This window comes from Tympanuchus pallidicinctus, unplaced genomic scaffold (assembly GCF_026119805.1).
Source record: "Tympanuchus pallidicinctus isolate F22 unplaced genomic scaffold, pur_lepc_1.0 scaffold3, whole genome shotgun sequence".
Lineage (NCBI taxonomy): Eukaryota > Metazoa > Chordata > Aves > Galliformes > Phasianidae > Tympanuchus > Tympanuchus pallidicinctus.
This window is the reverse complement of record NW_026294747.1, coordinates 89,487,903-89,510,516: the sequence shown is the minus strand read 5'-3', so window position 1 is coordinate 89,510,516 and position 22,614 is coordinate 89,487,903. Positions and strand designations below refer to the sequence as shown.

Sequence of the window (22,614 nt, the reverse complement as noted above, 5' to 3'; positions counted from 1 at the left end):
GTGCTTTTGTGCTTTTTTTTTTTTTTTTTTTTTTTTTTTTAGCAGTAACAGTGTGATGAAGGTAGTTCGTCGTCTGCTCAATTAAAACTGAGTGTTGTGTGGGGTTATTGTGGAAAAATGGGAATTAAAGAGAAGATGGCAGCAGCTTTGGGGTGGTGGGATGAGGAGAAGGGTCTGTGGTGAGTGTGGGCACAATGACCATGCAGAAATGCGGTTACTTAGATACGTGTGTGTGTTTCTCTCCATGCTGGTCAGACTTGGGGAGATCTGTAAGATGCCCTTTAGCACAAAAAGTTAAGAACTCTAATTAAAAGTGTGGTATTTTAATGTTTTGTTGTTGTTGTTTTTTACCTTATAAATGCATCTATTCTGTTCTTATTTAAACAAACAAACAAACAAAAATCCCTGAAGGGAAGAAGGGTCTTTTGTGCACCCAATGGTAGATGGAAGGGGAAAACAAGTGTATGTGGTAGAACAGAGAGAAGGAAGGTGAGTACAGTACACGTTAACAAATGCTGAAATTGTGGGGTTCCCTTCCCCACTTTCCCAAGACATGGTTAATGTTATTTCTGATATGTGGAGGGTTCTCATGGGTTGTGAACATTGGCAAGATGACCACGGGCCTGTTTTCTGAATTTTCTTAGAAGAAATTGCCCTTCCAGAGAACACTAACAGCATCCTTTGTATGTGATCTATCTGATGCTACTTTGCAGTTTATGTCTCTGTGTGCACATAGGGCACAAATGCTGCTGTCCTTGTAAAGGGGCAATGACTCCTTGTTTTGCTTGCTCTCAGTGCAAGCATGTGTCTCCCAAAGTGAAGGCTGTGTGTCCTCAGTGTTCACAGAATAGATGTGTTAGCATGTCTGCACCAACCAGCAGTGGGCTGGAGTAACAAGCCACTTACCTACATAGTTCCTGAAAAGAGAATTGGAGTATTTGCAAATGGGCTTAAAAAAAAAAAAAAAAAAAAAGTTTTTCCAAATAATAGTATGGACAGCTCAGGAAACAGAGAAGTCTGTTTTCATGACCAGTAAGACATTTGATGTGCCGAATTCATGTGTTGCAAACCACAGGTAGCACGTGAAGGCTTTGAAAGGTATGGAGCAGAAACACAATTTGCCAAGGCTCTTCAGTTGATGGCTACTTGCACTGCCAGGTTAGAATTCATGAATAAAATAAGAAGCTTGCTTGAAGTAGAGAAGGAGCATGCACCAGATGCACGATTTGTCACCTGGTGGAAATAGGCTGGCAGTATTTTGAAGAAATTTTGGTTTTTCTTTTTTTCCCCTGTAGGAGCTGATAGTAACGGAGAGAAATCTCAAATTTCACGAGAGAGAAATCTCATGCTTTTCTACCTGATGCTGTTCTGTGTAACTCCCCTTTGGTCTGCATAAGGCTTTGTTTGCTTTGCTTGTTGCAGTACAGCAATAATGTAAAAAAAAAAACCAATTCTTTTTAATTTTTCACATGCACCAACAGACAGCCACTTTTAAGCTTGTGAATTGGGTACGGAGCTAAAATTGCTTGTGGTGCAGACAGGCATCTGATTGTGGTGTAAATAGCGTCAAACGGCATGGTTCGTGTGGCTGCTCTCATGTTTTGAAGTGACCTTTCAGTTCTGTACAATAGGTGTCTCACTATAGCCACAAATTGAGGTGCACAGCAGGACTGTCCCCGTTCTGTACGCAGCTCTCCATTTCCTTCTGCTCTGTGTGGTAGAGGAAGGTGTAACTGGGAGGTGCGTTTCTTCTGTGTCACTCATCCCTTTCAGGATACCCAAGTTGTTTCTGTGCTCTGAAAGCTGGCTGGCAAAGTTCTAACTTGCATCAAACCACTTCATCCTTCAAAGCCACGCAGGAAGAAAGAAAACGCCAAAAGCTTGTGTTGTGTGCTTTCATTAAGTGGGTGTAGGGGCTGCTGCTCGTGCTTTCAGTGCATCATTTTTGTGTCAGGTGGTCCAGCAGATATGCAGCTTTGCTTATGAAGGTAAATGGGAGGTGTACAGGACCGGTGTGCATGTTTCTGGATGGGATGCTCCCCTTCTCCCCACTGTTTGCTATGGGGTGGCTATGGGGCACGGTTCTCTCAGCACGCAGCTGGGACCGTGCGTTCCCAGGCCCCTCTGCGAGTGGCACCGCTGGCTGCGAAACCCTCATGAATTTTAATTTGGGTCTAGGAGGGCGAGAGACTGATGACATGACACAATTGGAAACGCAGTGAATAGCGTATTGACTGCCAATGATGTGGTTTGGGATTTTTCAGCGTTACGATTTCCCAGTATTTGTAATATTGAATGAGTGTCCCCTTCTTTGTTCCACTTCAGGAGCGAGCGTTCAGCTTCCAGGTTGCTGTGTGAGATTCCCGTGATGTTTCAGAGCAGCGTCTCTAATTCACAGCCGTTTCATAGCAGTTTCTCTCGCTGAGAGCACAGCTGAGAGAAGTTTTCAGGCTCTAAGGAGCTTTCTCCCCTCCGTTACAACAACGCAGCGCCTGACTCTGCTTTATTGGAAATGACAGCTTAAAAGGGGTTGTGTGATCCGGGTTTTTGCTCAGCCGCTTCTTTGCCGATTTACGTGATCGCGATCAAACGCAGGAACGGGCTCTTTGCTGAGGGGGGCGGAAGGCAGCGCGAGGTGCTGCCCCTGCAGGCTGCCTCCTCTGTGGAGAAAGCACGGTGCTCGGGTGCACTTCTGGAGGTAAAACTATGCGCACAGAGCGCTCCGAGCAGAGCAGCTTTGTGTGTGGGGAGCGCGAGCTGCACCCAGAGCACAGCCTATTGGGTGGAGCATTTCCCGACGCAAAAAAAAAAAACAACCAACCCAACACCCATGAAACAACATTCGTTGCGGGGCCGCATGTGGGTGGCGGTGCTGAGGAGAACCGAGGCTCTGAGTTAGGTTGCCAGGCGAGGACATCTCTGAAACTTGTTTTGTCGCAAGACTTTGCGAGATTCACCAACTTCCGTCGTAAAAGGGTCCCTAAGACGCGCCGGGTTTCTCAGTGAGAGGTCAGCACCGAGCAGCTAAAGCGCTGGGAAGAAGTGCGTGTTGGAGCACGGGGCCGGGATTGAGTGGCTGCGGTGGCCGCGGCCCCAGGCGCGCTCCCCGGGCTGCCCCGCGGCACTGCCCTACCTGAGCCCCGCCGCTCGCACATTCCTGCGAGTCCCCAGGGGCTGCTGGCATCTCTGGCATTTGTTTGTTCTCTCGCTTTGGGGGAAGGGAGGAGACAAAGGAGTTGGCTGTGAAGGCCGCAAACACGCTGCCACCCGGCTCGGCGGGAGCACTTCAAAGTGTGGGTTCTCTTCACTAGATTGGTGGAAATGATATAAATTTGGGCTCGAAATGCAATTAAATTGTTCTTTCCCTTCCTGTCCTCTAACCAGAGATGAAGAATGTCAGGCATATGTGTTCAAGTACAGCCCCTTGTTAGACTAATGAAGAGCGTGGTGTTGGAGTAGATGCATTTATTCAAGTTTATGGCCCTTTCCTTAAGGGGCAGAAGTATACCGAAGGATCATTTCGGAGAATTTAAAAAAAAAAATCTTAAGGGAACCTATTACAAATACACAGGGTTATCACACCCGTTTATAATGGAGGGTGTTGGATACTGATGGCCTTAATGCTGAAACAGAAATAGTCTTCAAGAAAAGCGAGCAATTCATAAAACCCAGCAGCTGCCCAACAAATAACAAGGCGTACTGTAAGAGTTCTTTGGACACACAGGTTTTGACCTGATGTTTCACATTTGCTTTTGCCCCTCCTAGTAGAAAATGGTTAAATATGGATGCTGCTGTGTATAGATTGCCTTCTAACAGTGTTTATTTCTGTTTATTAACTGTGTTCTTTAATTAATTTGCAGGAGTCGGAAACTTCAGATCAGAAACATCCCGCCTCACTTGCAATGGGAGGTAGGAAATTAATTTAGAATTAAGACATCCATGTTTAAAACTGCTTCTGTTTCTCTCGGCGTCCCCAAGACTCTTCCCCTTCCCCCACCTTTCATTGCTGTGCACACACCACCCATTCTTTTCTGGGGAAAAATCCTTTGGAAGAGGGAACAATAGAGCCTTCTAAGCAATTCAGATAACTGCCTTCATTTCTGCGCTCCGAGTTAACCATAAAAAATGTTGAAATGGATTCTTTGGTGAATGCTGACTTCCTGATGCAGTCACTCTTTGACTGAAAGCTTGTCCATTTCAGACCTCGTTGGTGTGTGTGTTTGGTAACCTTGGTGCACCTTCAGATTTAAATACTTGGCCAAAATCTTTACAAAAGGTGAACATTCATACAAATTGTTTTTTTCTTTAAGTTTTTTTTTTCTTCCTCTTTTTCTCCTCTGTAAGTGGGTGTGGCATTGTGGCAAATTGTTTGCTCATGTTATTATAGTTACTGGCTTTCCCAACTGTATTATGAACTTGTTACGTTAGTACTCTGCAAAAAGTGTTACAATTTTTAAAATAGATGAGCAGGCATGAGAACAGATCTGTTTTCTTTGCTGTTTTTCTTACCTTGTGAGTGTTTAAAACTTTGTTTTCACTTTTTGTAGCAGTAAGTCATCATTTTACATGAGGGAACTTGGGCGGAGGGACAGAGAAGCAGTGCTGGTAGCACTGTATGGAGCACTGTTGGTCTATTCTCAGAGGGTCTGCGTGCCTCACCTGGCTTTGTCCATTGCTACTTCATTTGCATTGTTCCCTAGCTTAGGAGAAAGATGGAGGTACGACTTGCCCAGTCCAGGCTGTCAGCTGCAGCCTTTCTGTTGGGAATTGACAAACACCAACTTTTGCTGGTGTGTGCCATCAGTACCAGCTGACTGAAAGGACTGAGCGTCAGAGCAGGAGCATATGAATCAGAAAGACTGGGAATGAACACTGATGTAAGCACTGCTGAGCACAGACATCAAACAGCATTCACCTTCTTGTTAGATCTTATGCACGTGTAGCTTTTACTACTTGTAGGTAGCAGCTTTCTACCCTGCTTTTCATCTGCTGCCTGATTTACAAATAATTTCCCTTCCCTTCTCCATTGCTTCCAAAATCGTGGTCCCCCTGCCTCACTGTTTCAAAATGCTGTCTTCCCAAAGTTACAGAGCAAGATTTCAAATGAGTGGCAAGGACACCACCTCGGTGTCCTGCAGCTGGTTGTACAGGCTGTGTCTGGGCACAGAAGTTGAGGGATCAGGCCCTGTGGTAATTTGTACAGTGCTTTGGTGCTTCCTCACAACGTCAAGGCTGCTCACAAAATGTGTACTTTTCACAAACTTCCTGTCAACTTTTCTTTGTAAATGCAGGGTTTCTGTCACTTCTGCACTAAGCAGGTAAGTTTATAGGTTCTCAAAAAAGTGCTACTGGCAAAGTATGGCAACTGATGCCCGAATTCAACAGTTATATCAAGCTTTCCTTGGGCTCTGTTGTCTTCTGGTGTTGAAGAACTTTATCAAAACTTCCTTTTAACATCATAAAAAAAAGCTTTGAATGGTCACTACTGAAACCAAGTCTTTTTTTGCAGTCAGTTACTTGGTAGGGAGAGTAAGTTTGTGTGTACAATATGTACAGAGAGGAGTTTACGTTGGAGTAATGTTCTTGCATGATGTTTTCTGAGTGGTACATGTGCAGCAGCCGTGGCAATTTTACTTATTAAATTGTTTCTTATTGTCCCTCTGAGCCAATTGACTGACTTCATCACTCTTCTGTTAATTACTTGAATGAAGACTGACTTCTAATGGGTGTGAAGTTCTTAAGACCAAACCAGAAACAACCAACGAAGGAGATTTCTGGGTTAGCTCAGTCTATTAGTCCTCTTTCAGTAGCAAAACACAGAACACTTATTATCCTGCAACACCTTTCTTTTTACACTGGTATGAAGATCTGAAAAAGAAACAAAGAAAGATGAATGTTCTTGAGATTATTTTTTCTAGAGTAATTGTTATTGTGAAGGTTACCTTGTCATTGCATGCAGAAGACACAGAAGCTTCTTAAGCTCTGTTGAAATAATTGTCATGTTTTGCTCTTTATAGAACACAGGTATTTTACATGGAAACCTACAGCTGTGCCCCAACAAGCAGCATGCACGCCTCTGTCTCAATGACTTGCAGCTCTCCTTGCAGTATGTGTTACACAGAGGTATCTCTGGGTCATGGGCCACACGTAGGGCTGCAACTCCACAGGTGGGCTCCTTAGTGTATGTGAAAAATGGCCCACCAAATCTCTGCTAAGGAGGGAATCCATACTGTTCTGAAATGCAGCTTGCTCAGGTCAGAGGAGCAGGTTAACGTTAAGAAAACCTTGGCTTCACTTTTGAATGAAGTGACTATCCTGAGGACTCATGCAAGAGGTAGTTAGACTCATAAAATTATTCCAAATGGGCTGGGAAATAGTGTGTGTAAATGGTCAGGTGTAAGTGGTCAGGTGGTAACAAGCATTTATTAATAATTAAAAAGGTGCCCAAATCCATACCTTTGTTCTTCATTTTTCTAGATGTGTTTTTGGAGAAAAATGAACCTGCTAGTTTCCTCTTTTTACATAGGTAGAACAATTTCCTGAAATAAATACTGACTTGACAGGCAGCTGTAGCAGTTGGATTTCTATCTGTTTCCTCTGCATTTCCTGTGTACTCATCAGACCATTGTGGTGTAAGCAAAATAGGTAAAACAACCCTTTTAGACCACATTCAGAGCAAAGAGGCTGAAGAAAGGCAGGTGATGACCTGCTGTAATCTGCTGAGTTGCTACTCTGAAACAAGATTTCACACTGAAAAGCTTGCTCTTAAAGTGCAACTGTAAAAGATAATATTCTGATGTACTTCAAGGCATTCGAGGTTAAGTTTGTACAAAACTTGTCTGCTCATTTGTTTGAACTTCAAAAGAAGATTTTTTGTGAGGTCCTGCAGGTTGCAGGGAATTGGGGATGCTTGTACTTCTCTTCCAGCTGGGGGAGATACTGGAGGTAGGGAGGAGGGCAGCATCTCTGCCTGAAATAAGAATACATAGTTCTGGCCGTCGGCTGAGGCTGGAGGTGAACTGCTGGGACTTACGTGGGAGTACATTCTCTGCTCATCCAGGAGATCACATGCAGTTTCCCCTTTCCTCACTGGACTGTTTGGGCTTGAGAACTCTGAACGTGTGTGTGTTTATAAAAGCACGGTCTTATTTGGAGTGATCTGCTGCCTCTTCCTCTGCTTGCATATGAGGTGCACACAGAGGCGGCTCTACCAATCTTGTAATTTGGAGGCCATGCGCATTAACAGATTTCATTTCTTAAATAAAGTAGTTTTGCTTGTTATCAAGATTGTTTGGAGGAGCAAAGCCACAATTAGTTCACCCCTTTTAGTGACAGTGTGTGGGTATATGTATTTTTTTCCCTTTCTCTCCTTCATCAAATATGAAGCACAAATTTGATGCTAAGAAGCATGCCAAGAGGTGGGTTTGCTGTACTGCTTCTTCCATCTTGCCTCTTTCTCATAGGAAACAGCTCCCTGGCTTTATGGTCTCTGCAAAAACATTGAGAGCTTTATTACCCTTTCTGGAACTACAGTTTCTTTCACAATACCAGTTTTGACTCCTAATTTTATAACCTCAGGTTGTCTTTCTTAGCTTGTAAGCATTCATTTGCAGGATAAAACAATGAGATCTCCAGAAGGGAGGTCTAGGCGTGGTGATTTCTAATCTATGATTTAAAGTGGAAGCATCCAGGCTCAGTTCCTGATTAAACATGATGAGAATCCAGGTATAGGGTTCTTTTCCTGAGAAGGAAAAGTTGTGATTTTTTTTTTTTTTCCTCTTAAAGCATTTTATAGCTAGCTTCTTTGGTGTATAAGATGCTTCAAGAAATTTGCTTTCCAAATATTTTTTCCATGTTTAGTGAATTGCTAAAGAACAGATTTTCAGAACACAGATGGTGCCAGAAACAGCACTTGCTGGCTCAGAGGGAAGGTAGCTCTTCTCACTGAACTTCTGCACGCCTGTTCCCTTACCGGTTTGTTTGGAGCAGATAAACAGATACGGTGTTGGTGAACTCTGTAATAGAAAAGGTGGAGTAAAAGCCCATCTCAAAGAGTGTGAGCCTGTTGAGCTAGCAGAGAGGCGAAGAAACCTTGTGAGTGTGTGTTTCTGGCTTTGCTGTGAGATCTGCGAGTTGCCTTTGGGGGTAGAAACACGTGGGATGGGAGGTCTGAGTTAGCTGCTCCAAAGGTAGAGAGGTGTCACTAACCAGGTTCTGCTTTTCCTCACTTTTCTGCGGGAATGAGAAAGTCTCATAGTTACACTGAGACCTGGTGCTTTAGATTCTCTATGTCAGGAAAAAGGATTTCTAGATCAGTTACAATGTAATTACATGTTCTGCATTGAGATCTGCCAGTGCAAGAAGAGCGGAAATGGCTCAAACCCATCTGCATATATTGTAAGACAGCTTTCATTTTCTTTAAATGAAGTGAGACTATGACTGTGAGTAAAAGTTAGTCAATTTTACACTGCACATAACAACTTCTCCAGAGGATCTTACTAGCTTTTGTTATTACTTATTAAAACAGCTGAGCTTTGTGAGGTTTTTCTTTTGATTGTGTTTTTGGACTGGTTTTGTTTTATTCTGTTATAACAAGCAGTGTGAAAACTGCTTTTGCTCTGAATGGCAGCTACTCGTGATGCAACTTGCTCTAGAATATCAAAGATATGGAGAACGGACAGGTGGGGAACCCTGGTATTTTAAGAAAAGCGTGGAAACATTGCATTTAAGAATGAATTAAGATTATACAAAGAGGATAATTCTCATAAAGCAAGTTGTAGAAGGAAGATGTAGGAATGAGCTGCACTTTAATGGAAAGAATTCTAGAAGAAAGAAATATCCGTACATTTGATTCTTAAAATATATTGAAATATGAGCTTTCACCTCAAGCCATCTCCAAGAATCATAATTTAATGTTATGCTATAAAAATAATATACAGCTATAAAAATGCTAGTAGAATGCTAAGCGTGCACAAATTATTTCTATCTGCTGCTACTGTCTAGGTGTAGGAATCTTTGTACCATGCTGAGGAAGAAACAGAAGACATCGGGCAGTAAGCTGTGCAGTTCTTGCCAGGTGCTACTAGCCCCACTCTGCAGGAAGATGGAGAGGAGAGTGCATTACTTGGTTGTATGCAGCAGCTTTACATGTTTGGTGATGTATAACGTGCAGAGAGGAGTAAGGAGAGAATTGAAGCTCTTTGAGTATTTCCACAGCATTCATGTTTTCAGGTGTTCTAGTGACTGTCTTCTGGGAATGTCTCATGAGGCTTTACCCAGACTAGTTTCTGTAGCTTAAGATCACTTTTGAGTTCTTGCCTTGTCCTTTGTTACATCTGCATTTCATTTTAGCCTTGTGCTCTCTTTCACTGTAATAAATGTAAACACAATAAAATATTAGATGTGATTGTCCTTGCAAAACCTCATGAAATAGAGATTTTTAGTTTGGTATTGTAATGGCTCGTATTGGCTGCTGTCTGCTTATAAAGTTAACATCTCACCTGCAGTTGTAGTGTTGCCCGTATTTAACTCATGAGTCTGCTGTGGGGAGGCAGCTGTGTAAAAAGATCTGTGCCATGTCCCATGCGTGCGGATTTCGCATAACAGAATTGCTGACTGGAGAGACTGTAAGAATCGTGCATCTCAAACAAAAGTTGAGATGTTGATTGTCACGTTGGTTTTCACCCAACTGCTTTTCCTGTTTGCATTGCACTATTATCTCAAAGGATGGGGACCTACCATCTGCCTTCTTACCTTCTTCTTGTTGCGGTCTCTTCAGGAATATATGAGCACCCTGGCTGGTCTTGCATCTATGCTTGGGGAACACAGGGGCTTTGCTCTTCTGCCGAAAGGAAAAGGTGGTCCTCCTTACTTTCTGCTCTGAGCAGGGCCCCACACTTTGCATTGACTATTTGTGCAGATTTCCCATCCTCTAGCTGGTCGTAGCAGCAGGTGAGGCAACCTGATATTGGGAAGTGACCACCTCTGTGGCAGACCACCCTGTTTTGCACTTGAGACAACATAACGGCTTATATTGGGGGAATTTAATTGCCTGGCTTAATTATAGGGGGTGATACTTACTGGTATATGTGAGGTAATAAACACCTTTTGCAGGTGTTTAAAATGCAGGGTGTGGGAGTGGAGGTCCCGGGGTAAACATATGATATGTTTTTAAGTATATTTCTCACTTGAAGTGATTTATTCATACAAGTGTTGGCTGGAGCAGAGCTGATAATCAGCTTGCAGTTGTTGTAAACAAGGGGGAGAATAAAATGGGGAAAACCTTTATTTTTGGAAGATGGACTCCAAATTTCTACTCAAAATACTCAACTCTTATTTTTTATTGAAGTAAAAAAAAAAATATCAGGAGTTTATTGAAAGCAGCTGATGTTGATTTGCTTCTGTCAAATACGTCCCCATTTTAGAGCTAACGTTCCTGATGCCCCCACTGGATATACTGTGGTGTGATACATACATATTTTGCTTTTAGGGTTAGAAAAACAGTACTACATTAATGTTACACTTCCAACTCGTATTACAGCTGGACAAGTAACATATAGAGAAGTTCCAGGTGAGCTTAGGGCTCAAGAAAGCGTAGAGGTTGTCTTCTCTTCCAATGATGATAACTAGAAATAATGTCAATGTTCCATTTCCAAGAAATTGCAGTTCCTACCAGCTCAGAGCTGGTTTGATGAATACAGTTTAGAGGCATTCTTCCTCCTGGGTGATAACTTGAAAGTGCAAGTGAAGGATTTTGGAGCTTGTGCTGTAGGGTGCATGGTGTCATGCAGATGCCTCTGATAGAGGCGAAATGTTTGGCTGAGCAACTTTTGAAGAAGTTGCTCAAGTTCCACAGCTCTTTAGCTCAGAACATTAAGTAAGTGGAATAACTGCTGCTTTCCTTGACTACTGTGAGCAGTAAGCTGTAGTTACTTGCTGTTTGTTGACACTGCTGTGGAAGGAGGAGGGTAAGGAGAAGAGGGCAGCAACTGTTTGGGTTTGAGACGTAATCTGTTGTCTCATCTGAGCTTTATGATTCAGAGATCTGCTGAGATTTCCACGTTGAACTATGAGCTGGCTTAGTCAGAGGTGGGCTTAAATGTGAGAGCACAGAAAACTAGTGAGCTATGAGTTTGATATGTGACTATTTCACCTAAGACAGTCAAAAGCTTTGTCTTTGTGGACCCATAAATGCAGTCTATCTGCATTTTCTTCCAGTGTTGAGATGGAGAAGTAGTTGAAACACTGTTTCAGTGTACTCACTTGATCAGTGCTATGTCTGATCCAGCCTTTTTCTCCTGATCCAGACTTGCTCCATCATTTTGTGACTGAAGAAAAATTGTTTTCATGGTGAGTTTTTGATCTTCTAGGATACAGAAAGTCATAACCAATGGTCCCTCAACTTTTGAGAATTTTTCCAGTAACTAAAACTATTGGTGTGCAAGAATTCTGGCATTGTCTATCACCACAGGGTTACTTGGTGATGTTAGAATAATGCACTGCTCACAGTCCTAGAGTAATATGATTACTTGTGTTGATGACCTGTATTCTCTTACGTAGAGTACATGGATTTAACAGTCTCTACAAAAGTTGAAAAACCTAAAAAGATGCAGAAAGCTTGGTTGATTCAGCATATTTCTTGGGAAACCAGCCACCAAACATTTTATTTAAAATTCTAGAAAGATATATGGGAAAATATTTTGTCACAGGCTCAGCTGCCAAAGCCTTGCTGTCCCTAGTTATTCTTTTCAATTAAGAAGTAATTTTGATCATAGTGCGCATCTTTATTCAATGTTGTGATGTCTTCTCACAGAATCACAAAACCATTCAGATTGGAGGGAATCTTAGGAGGTTTGTAGTCCAACTTTCTGCTCAAAGCAAAGATCTGAAATGAACTTAAACTAGATTGCTTAGGATTTTAAGTCTTGGAAATCTCTAGAAGTTGAATTTGTGCAAGCTCTGTCAGCGACTTTTTCTAAGACTTAATCATTCTTAATGAGAATTGTCTTTCTTACTCAGTGAAGACCTTTCCCATGTCAGCTTGTGTTTTATACTGTTCTCCTACCACGCATCTCTGATAAGCCCGGCTCTGTTTTCTCAGTGATCTCTGTGCCAAGCTGCTATGCCTCTTCCAAAGTTGCCATCTTGGGGCTGAACAAGTCCAGCTCTTTCAGCTTCTCACTGCGCTCAGCCACCTTAGAGGTCCTCTGCTGAATTTGTTCCATGTTATCAATGTCTTTCTGTACTCAAGGTCTCCAGATTGGATATCAGGTCTATATGACAGATTGTCTCTCATTATTCAGCATTTGTTTACTGTTGTTGCCCTCCAGGTAGAAGAATATTACCTATGTGGAGTACTGTCCTCTGAGTCAGGCTGTCTGACTGTCTCCAGTAGTTTCAGTTACCTGCTTTGTCAGAAGATGTAAGTAGTAGGAATTGTCTCTTCAGAATTATCAGTTGTGTAAGAAGAATTGAAGTTCTGTGAGTGAGATGTTCTTTAGGTAGTAGTAGGAGAAATGTTATGAACTCTGATTGATTATAGCCAATGAAGGAGGAAAATATTAACTTCAAGTGGCCTCAATGATTCTCTTTCAATCCATTTACAGAGCATGTGCATAAAGAACAGAAAAGTACGTTGAGTTAGAAGGTTTGTATATAGCCCTGTATTCTGACTCTTCTGAGCACTTGGAAGAGTATGGGAATAAAGATAAGAATGTAGTGATCCTTTCCCTATAGCACTCTTGTGGCTTTTTGTATTTTGCAGCCTTGGAACTTAGCAAGCCAGGAAATTATGCCTTCAGGCTTAAGAAATTAATCTAGAGCTTCTGCAAACGTGTTCTTGAACTAATGCTTACACTTAGCGTTCACAATATTCCGTGATGGAGAGCTGTATGGTTTAAAGATCCTTTTCAGGAAGAGCCATCTCTTTTTGCTTGCTTTGAATTTCTACCAGCTAGTCTCAAGCGCCTCCCAGCTCCTGTACTGGGGGGAACAGCACAGTTGTTAGATCCATGAGGTGCTTCTCCCTCTCTCCTTCCCTTATTATTTTAAGGACCTTTATTCCTCAACCATTACTTCTCCAGGCTGAAGAAGAGCCATACCCTTAGTCTCTGTGTTGAAGCAGGTTCCTGTCTTTTGATCATCTTCACCCCATTCATGGAGGTTCTACTGAGTGATTTTTGAGTTGAGGAACTGGAACTGTAGAGTTATGTCATTCATTTTAAGTTATTTTGCTTCATGAGTATATTTACTCTCAGAGCATTGTGTATGTCTTGGATTTGCTTCTCAAACAAGGAAAATACTGTAGTGAAACTGGTGGAAAGCTGATCTGTGGAATGGAGTTTGCTGCTGATGTCTCAAGAGATCATGCAACTTTTTTTCCCCATGGTTGTCATTAACAAAAAAAATCAATATTATCAGTACTGCAGATCCTCCTCTGGGCTTGCTGCTGGCTGCCAGGAAATGTTACATTTGAATCATATGCGTACCACATGTTGACCAAACCTTATGCAACTGGCTCTTGTGTAAAGAGAGGGGGGAAAAAAAAGTGCGTATTTCCAAGGGGCCAACCAGTTTCCAGACCTCTTGATTCTGTAAGGTAAAAGCAACAAGCATCTCTCTCCTCGGTCTTGCACCAGGGGTCTGGATTATTCTTTTCTTGTTGATTAGACAGTTGGAAATGGCTTTTGGGCTAGTTTTTGAAGGAGTAACCCTGCTGACACTCCTGCAAAGGCTGCCAGGCTGCTGCTCCTTCTGCAAGCCCACTGCTTCATTACTCCTCCTGCAAGGCTCTTCACTGCCTTTGTGTTCCTCTACTACTTCCTTCGCATTGACTTTCAGCTGAAGTCTTGGGCATCCAAGACTGATCTTTGTCTCTTCTTGCATCCCCTTCTTGCTTTCATCTAGTGTTACTGGGATATTTCCTGGACATGTGGGGAAAAAGAACAATATGAGCTCAGCTACAGAAAGAGGGAGATGCTTGACCAAGGCGAGCAGTGAGGTCATTGTGTCAATGTGTCAAGCAAGTGAGAATGGCACAGGCTTACAGGAAGGCAAGAGATGCTGGCACATCTGCCCCAGCTGCTGCACAGTGCTATCTCATGGAGCAGCTAGCTCAGATGGTAGGAGTCCAGATGCTCCTGAGGGTTAGGTCCTTGCTGCTAGTGTGGGGCCTTGGAAAGGAACAGCAAGGCCATGAAGAAGGGTTAGTATGTGAAGAATATCTAGATTCAGCTAGATCTTTAATATCTAGCTGGATGCCAACAGAGCTGAAGCATGCTGAGCAGGAGGAAGGGAGATCAAGTTGTGTTAACGCATTTCCTTTTTTAAGTTTTCATTTTATTCTGAAGTCTGAAGCTCCCTCTGATCCTGTGTCTCAAATTGGTAGCCAAGTATATGTGGGCAGGGAAGGAAGGGAATGTAACTTGAAATAGCTATCTTATTTTCAGATTCTTTAGAAGTTGTGGCAATCAAAGAGGGGTTGTGACTAAAAGCCATCAAAACCACTTCCAAGCACATGCCTTTTTGCGGAGCAAATGAGCAGAATTTTGAGAAAATAATGCAAACAGGAAAACACTGAAAGCTATAGCTCACCATGAACTTGGAAAGATGGGAAGTTATATTAAAACTATCCTTGTAAACAGCCTTCTTGTTCTTGAGTTCCTTTTTTCCTAATAGGGGATTGAGTGCATGTGTGAGAAACAGATCCAAATCAACATATCTTGGGACACCTTTTATTGGGTGTTGGTTTTCTTTGGTTGCTCTTAGTTAATAGAATCAGGCTGTTATGTGATTGGCAAATAGCTATTTGTGCATATTCACTTGCATAGTTCACTTACTGAACTCAGTTTTCTACTACGAGCAGCAATGAGGCCAATCTCAACTATTTACTCTAAAGTGGAGGCTTATAATGATGTGCTTGTGGCCTCTAGATAGGTGTTCCTTAGCTATTGGTTGCATTGGATGTATACATCCATAGCTGCCATCTGCGTACAGCAAAAAAAACCATCTGCCTTTTAGGTTGTGGTCTTAGCTGTGCATCTGACATTCATGTGTGCTGCTAGGCTTTGTGTAAATTCAGAAAGCTTTTGGTATGGGGAAAATCCCACATACCTTCTCAGCACATCTTCTCTCTTTCAGCATGTTGTGTTCTAGTAAATCCCTATCCAAATGTCTAGAAACGATCAGTTCCTCTAAACGTGAGCTTACAAAGAAGGGATGCTTGCTACATTCCATCTGCTGAACTTTTTATTCTGTTGTGTTGTGAGCATGGGCCAGTAGCAGTCCAGCAGACAGTGTGGGATTGGCTTGTTATCCCTAACCTTATGATTCATGGGACTATGCACCCCCAAGTGTTTGCTGGTTTAGTAACACAAACCATGATGACTCCTTAAGAACTTAAATGTCTGCATCTTTGTAGGAAAGTTTGTTTGTCCCTTTGTAGCAGTTCCATCCTAACACACGTTAATGTGTGTATTGTCACCCAGTAGTACACTTGGGTTTTGTACCCAGGAGATCTGTTACTGTTTTCTGAACACGTAGAAGAAAAAGTGGGGATACTTGAGACTTGAAGAGGTTTTGCAGTCTGGGACTGCAGTGCAAGTGTGCTGTGGGAATTCATGACAAATCAGTAGTTGGGACTCTGACCATGAGAGCTCCATGGAATTTTTATGAGTGATGACCACATTTAGGGATGTGTGCAGTTGCTGTCAAACAGATATGAACTTATTTTATGCTGCACATACTCCTTATGTCCAGCTCTCTGATCTCTGAGGCCTAGAGCTCACTGGCTGTGAAATCCACTATGGGGATCTATCAGGAGGGTGGAAGGGCTATGGAGAGAGATCTTCATCTTTTCTCAGTGTAGTAGCTGAGAGGGAAAAGTCTGGTTGTGATTCTCAGTGGTAGAGATAAGAGTCCGTGGGTTTCACTGCTTTGCCATGACTTTAATTTCCATGTCCAGTGATGCCTTTGTACTTTGTAGAAATGCACATGTTGGTAGTTATTTTGTGTTGTTATATGTTGGAAAGTTGCTTCAGTGTTCATGAAGCAGGTATACCTCTGAGTGGTTTCCTCACCTGGCTAATTAGGTACATTATCTGTGTCAGTGTGAGGCTGTGATTTTGTTTACAAAACAGGTAAAGCTACTAAACCAAAGCAGGCTGTGTCAACTGTGATCTTACAGCTTCCCCTAGTTGTGAGGCACTGATGTGCTTGTAAATGTCTTCTATGTCTTACTGTTTAGAGTCAGCAGGTGATCCTCTATTGCTTTGTGAAGTTGCTGTCTGCTGCAAAAGAAAAGATAGGAACAGCTGATTTCCTTCTCACAGCAGGAATACTTGATTTTTTTTCTGAGATAGTGTGTACCTGAATTTGTGTACTGGAGAATCAACGGTTCCAATTAACTGCAAAAACCAACCTGCCTAGTGGCCACACCTCAGTTTGATTGCTCATTTTCTTGTTGTAGAACATCTATTAATTTCTCTGCTATTCAGACAATTACAGCATTAATGTAGATTCCCAGAAGTGAGCCAAGCGTATGATCATCAAAACTGGAATGTGCAAGGGATCTTAAAGCTACAGCCTCCAGTATTCTTGATAGTGCTGACCCATTCTATGTTGTTCCCCATTATTTTGCATGGCATCTGCAACAGCTTTATGGGATGAAATATACTGCCTTACGTAGCTTGCTTTTGGATATCCTGCTTGACCAAGTTACAGTGCTATATCTTGCATTTTTCTTGCAACAAGATGAGCTGTTTTGAGTTGATGGGAGCATCTCAAAGGCAGCAGAGCCCTGAGATTTGGGAGGATGCTCAATAGGTGCTGTTTGTAGAGTAGTGACACAACAATCCTAGGATATTCTTGCAAAGCTGCTGGGAGAAAGGTGAAAGACGCAGTATGAGTGAACATATGAAACTTCTGACTTTCAGAAAAATTTACCCAATTTCAGAGAATGAGGTGATGCAGGTTGTGAGAAAAGGTGGGAAAAATAAAGAGAAATGCTGTTCTCTGTGCAGATATGGCCATAGAAGGAGGTCTGTGTGAGCAGCCTGTAGGCTGCACCATAAGTGATAGGGTAACAAACCTTGTAGCTTATGACATCTTGTCTCTTAAAAATGTCTCATTTTGGTGGAAATAAATGCCAGAAGTAAAGAACAGATGCTCCAGCAACACCTCAATTACTTTCTGTATGTATGTGGTAGAAAACGCTATCTCTGCCTTTCTTATATCTAATCAAATTATGTGGCTCTGTATGATATGGAAAACTTCCAGTCTGCAAGTAACAGGAAAGCTTGCCTTCAGTTGCAGTAGGAAACTTGCAATGAGTGACACAGCTAGTGCATAAAATCTATGGGCAGACACCGCTGACTTTGCTGCCAGAGAACTTTGTGTGTGCATGAGAAATACTCCTAAAAACAGAAATACACACAACAAAAACCTTACTGACTCTTGTTCAGTGCTGACTTGGTTCACTGTTGCACCTTCTGGTCACGGCAAATGCAGGTTAGCGGTAAAATGAAGTTCTTGAAGCCTTTAGAAGTGTTGAGAAGGAAATCTTTCTCAAGAGTACCTTTTGTAATCTAATTGGAGCAAATAAAGTTACTAAGTTACTTCATAACGATTTTCCTCTCATTCAGGCAATAGTAGCTTCGTAAGCAAGTGAAGGTTAATCTTAATAATGAGTTTCAGAATAGCGATACCATCAAATTTAATTTGTGACTAACAAGTTAATTATAGATAGTATATTAGTTCTGCTTTTTCTTTTTGACATCTTAAACTTGGCAAAAGGAAACTGTAGATGATAGAAAGATGGAAAATCAACGTCTCTAGTTGAGTTCCAACATCTAACGGCAGTTATCTAAACTTTTTAAAAGTGCTTCTAAATAGATCTTCCCAGACTGTTAGTCTGACGTCAGATGAACGGTTCAGGGGTATTTCCATAAATCAGCAAAAGAAAATTTTATTGTCAGATGAATCCTGAATTTTCTTCTGTGAAAAGGAATGCTTAGAGGAGGGGAAAAAAAACCCGACACCAAAATGCACCACACACACTCACCCATCTGCACTTATTAGTAAGCATTTTCATAGTGTTATCAGAAACTTATGTTTGTCTGCAAATTATTCCCTTGTTCCAAGCTCCTGCCCTCCTCTTTCAAAGTATTTGTCATTTATTAATTAAGTTTTTCTTCGAGCAAAATGTAAGTAAAATCATGTCTCCATTTGCTTATGTGTTTTCTGGCCTTTATCAAGTTGATGCTAGGAGTAAAGCAAATGTGAGTGATGCATGTAGTCCTGTTCTACGCTTCAGTTTGTTCTTGGGAAGAAATGTGACCCATGGCTTCTAGGCTTTCAAAGTGGCACTTAAACTAGTGGGTGAGATTTCATGCTTTAAAGGCTTACCTCCCTCCAAATTAAAACTCTCTGCAGCCAGTGAGCCAAGATCCTGTCCTTTTTGGCATAAGAGCATTCTGTCATGTCCGTTTTGTCTCCACTGCAGCAAACTGGAGAAAGCTGTTTTCTGTTGGTTTTTTTAATCCTTTAGGAGCAGTAGCTTTGTGGTAGCACCACTGTGCTGAGTCCCCTGTGTCCTAGAGGTCCTGGGCTTTGTGGGACATGCAGAGCTCTTGGGCCGCTTGTTTCCATCAAAGATTGGGGCAGGATTGAGTGCTAAGGACATCTCTTCTCCAGGCTCTATTAGCTAGGGTCTAATGCCCAGTCCCACTAGGGTATGGAAGATGGTTTGTGAGCTTGAACTAAAGAAGTTTGGATCGGTAGGTGGATTTTTAGCTGCTGTGATATACTGACACCAAAGGTGTAGGGTCTACAAACCCCATCAGGTGGCAGAAACCTGAGGGATGTGGACATTGCTACCGTACCAGCTGCTGCTTGAAAACAGATGCTGCACACCCACCTGGGCTACAGTGAAAAAGTCTTAAACCTATTCTTTTTCTAGGTGAATAAGGGATTACTAGCTGGAACTATGCAGTTCAGTCTTTATTTGACAAAAATAAGCTTTCCAGATCCTTTTGACGTATTTTTCCTCTCATTCTTTTGAAATGTGACTTAAAGTGATTCTAGAATTTTTTTGTCCTGATGTAATTTGTATGTGTTGCAGATATGTCCTTAAACCTAGACTACTTCTTCACTAGCAACTTGTGTGATGCTTCCTATGAATTCAGTGTAAAATTCCTGCTTCTATATTAGTTTAAGAAAAATTGGATTTGAGATACTTTAATTGGGCTAAATAAATTATAAAATATATATCTTTATAACCAGAATTGTGAAGAAAGCTTATACTGTGTTTGATCAAAGGAGTTTTTAGTACAAAGGCTCTATATTCCGTGCTAGTACACAACAGGGATCTTTGCACCTTTGATAAATGTCAGCATGTATATCAGCCGCATGTGAGATCTTTACAGGGCAGTTTATGGCTTTTATCTGCTGCATTATAAGACTTGATAAGTTGTGATTGTTCTGTAGAGAAAAAAAGTTAAAACCCGCTCACTGCCTAATCTTCATCAACTGCTTATCCATTCAGAATGGAAAGAAAAAGTACAAATTTGAAGAAAATTTTCCTAGGGGGACAGGCTGAGAAAGCTGGGGCTCTTCAGGCTGCAGAAGAGAAGGCTTTGGGAGGGGGAGGGAGGCAAGGAGGGAGGAGGGATGACCTTATAGCTGCCTTCCAGCATCTGAATGGGCCTCAAGGAAACTGTTGAGGGATTTTTTATAAGGCATGAAGTGACAGGGCAAGGGGCAATGGTTTTAAACTGGAAGAGGGTAGATTTAGACTAAATATCAGGAAGAAGCTCTTTACTGTGAGGGTGGTGAGATAATGGAATAGGTTGATCAGGGAGGTTGTGGATGCTCCCTTCCTGGAGGCATTCAAGACCAGGCTGGATGGGGTTGTGAGCAGCCTGGTCCAGAGGGAGGTGCCCCTGCCTATAGTCAGGAGGTTGGAACTAGGTGATCTTAAAGGTCCCTTCCAACCCAAACTGTTCTATGAAATGAATAATAGAGAAAGGAAATTACTTGTAAGTAGGCCTACATCTGCAAACACCCTATCTGCTACTATTGCTAGCAAGAAATACTGTTCTATGGCTTTAGAAAAATAAGGTTTGTTTTTTCCCCCTAGAATTTAACTGATAGCACCACTACAAATGCTTCCTACAGAATTGCTTGTGTATCATAGTCTTCTGCTCTTGGAATCAAATTCTGGTGGGTTTTCTTGCAGTTCTGTGTGTTACCTGTCTGTACAGAAAAAGCAGGAGCAAAACCTCCTTGTTTAGGCTTTCCAAGGTCTAGCTTACCTTGAGGTGCTGCAAGAAAAGCATTTCTAAGAGTATAACATGCTCTTTCTTAATTACCCATCAGCTGGCTGTAAAAAATTTTTAGTGATCAGTGCATTGTGCTATGTGATGTTTCTGTGCTTCAAGGTGTGATGATCACTTCTGATTTGCCTGCACAGTGGTAACTTGTAATGCACATTGACTTTTCTTTGTTATTTCTGCTAGTGCTTGAATTCATCTTGCAGCTGCCTCCTGCATGATTTGTGGCTTTGATTTAACTGATGGTGCATCTTGTGGAAGCGTTGCTTTTCATTAACTTCTGAGAGCAATCCAGGAGTAGTAAGGCTGTCTTTGGGAATCCCGCTGTTAGACTCTGGCTGGCCATAAGGACACCCTTAGCATGGGTTTTGCTCCTTGTGGCAACCTCGTGCCCTTGCAGCAGTAACCTCTGGTGCTGTGCGCCTGGGAAGTAGCTTACCCTGTGTTGGCTCAGCATGGATGGGTGATGCTGGAGTGTATGTGAATTGTAACTTCATTCTTATGATCACTCAGTACCTGGAGTACGTGCTATCAACAGAGCTCACACCCAACAGAGCTGCAGATGCCTTGGTGTTTGCAGTTAGCAATGAGGTGCTGTGATCCACAACAATGCTGTTTTGGGATCATTAAAAAGTCATTTAAATGACTGGAGTTTTTGCTTGTTTATGTGCATCCTGTGAAAGACTTTTGGTGACTTTCATAGAATCGCAGAATATCCCAAATTGGAAGGGACAGATGAGGATCACCAGGTCCAGCTTCTGGCTTCGCATGGCACTACCCAAAATTCAAACCCTGTGTCTGAGAGTGCTGGCCAAATGCTTCCTGAACTCCATCAGCTTGGTGCCATGACCACTGCCCTGGACAACCTGTTCCATGCCCACCGCTCTCTGGTGAAGAATCTTTTCCTGACATTCAACCTGACCGTCCCCTAACACAGCTCCATGCTAACTTCAGTAGAATGCGGTGTGTGTGCGCGGAAGATTCTCTATGAAGAAAGGTATTTGACATCTGAGGCTTTCTAGTTTGGCTTGGGTGAGGAATGTGCTGCTTTTTTGGAAGTCTGGAGTGTGGTGTTTGTTCTGTGGCAGTGTCCCCTATTGCCTATGGAGGAGCTCACTGCATTTTGAAGATCTTCACAGCCCTTTCAGCAACGCTGGGCCGACTGCGCTCCTCATGGCCTAGCCCACAGTGCTGCATTGCCAAGATTGCCCACGCTGCAGTGTAGCTGACAGAAGGGGGCTGTGCTGGTCTCAGTTGTCAGGCAGGGTGTGGATGCGTAGCCTCCTCCGACAGGAGCCCTGCAGTGAGGCCGAAGGCACGCGGCCCTCCCTGATGCGGGGAGTAAGCTGAGTGCCGTTCCTCGAGTGCGGATAACGTCTTCTGTGTGATCTGGTTTGGGATGCTGCCCGCTTGGCTGAGCTCCTCCCTCCCTTAGTGACTGCCCAAAATAAACATGGCAGAAATTGTGTGTTCCTCAAACAAGCAATCAGCAAAAATTGCTGTACTGCCACTAAGATTAAGAATAATCCAAGTGGGCAGTGACTGCAGGAGGCTGTCTTTGTTTGAAGTTTGTTCTAATGAAGTCTTTGCTGCCCTGGGAAGGCGTGGAAGGAACACGAAATGACACAACCTACAAAAACTTTACCACTAATTGCTTTTTATGTTCTTCTGCTGTACCGCGCTCTCTTGATTGCTGGCCATTGGCTTTGGTAGTAAGCCCCAGTGGTAGAAAGGAAAATCTGGCACAGACAGTAAGACTTGCTGAGAGGTGGGGAAAAAAGCCTCTATGGTAGATGTTCATTAGTGAGAAATTTAAAAAAAAAAAAAAAAAAAAAAAATCCTGTGCAGTGGTAATTAGGCTAAGTGGGGAAAAATAATTTGCATTGGAAATGGTTACACTTTATGAAATCTAGTTTACTGTGTGAATAATCCCTTACAAAAATAGATAGTGATTTAAGAGATGACTCATTAATGGTTTAAAAGCAGTATAGTAAAAGTGAAACTTGATTCTCTGCATGAGAAATATCTTTAATGTTTTTTTCCAAGTTGTTTTGGGAGATGCTTTCAGTGCGTTCCTTTTAACCATCGCCTTACCCAGGACTGCCCACCTCATGCTTTATTGCTGGTGTCAGGACAGTGAAGTTCTTCATACAAAAAGCATGGGCAGATGTGCGGCTTAGGGCAACATCAGAATGAAGCTTACCTTAAAGTTCTGGTAACTTGTTTGTTGTTGCATGAAATCATTTCTTATTGTACTGAAATCAGGATTAAACTTTGATTTACTTCT

The 22,614-nt window shown here is 42.3% G+C and overlaps 1 protein-coding gene across 2 annotated transcripts in view; it reads left to right on the top strand.

Moving 5' to 3' along the window:
• The window catches only part of IGF2BP3 (insulin like growth factor 2 mRNA binding protein 3), a 101,097-nt gene that overhangs the window by 17,509 nt on the left and 60,974 nt on the right, over window positions 1-22,614 (top strand). For both annotated transcript variants that reach the window (XM_052693727.1, XM_052693728.1), the window contains exon 4: window positions 3,861-3,909. In XM_052693727.1, coding sequence (XP_052549687.1) covers window positions 3,861-3,909 — 49 coding nt within the window. The remainder of the gene's footprint in view (window positions 1-3,860; window positions 3,910-22,614) is intronic.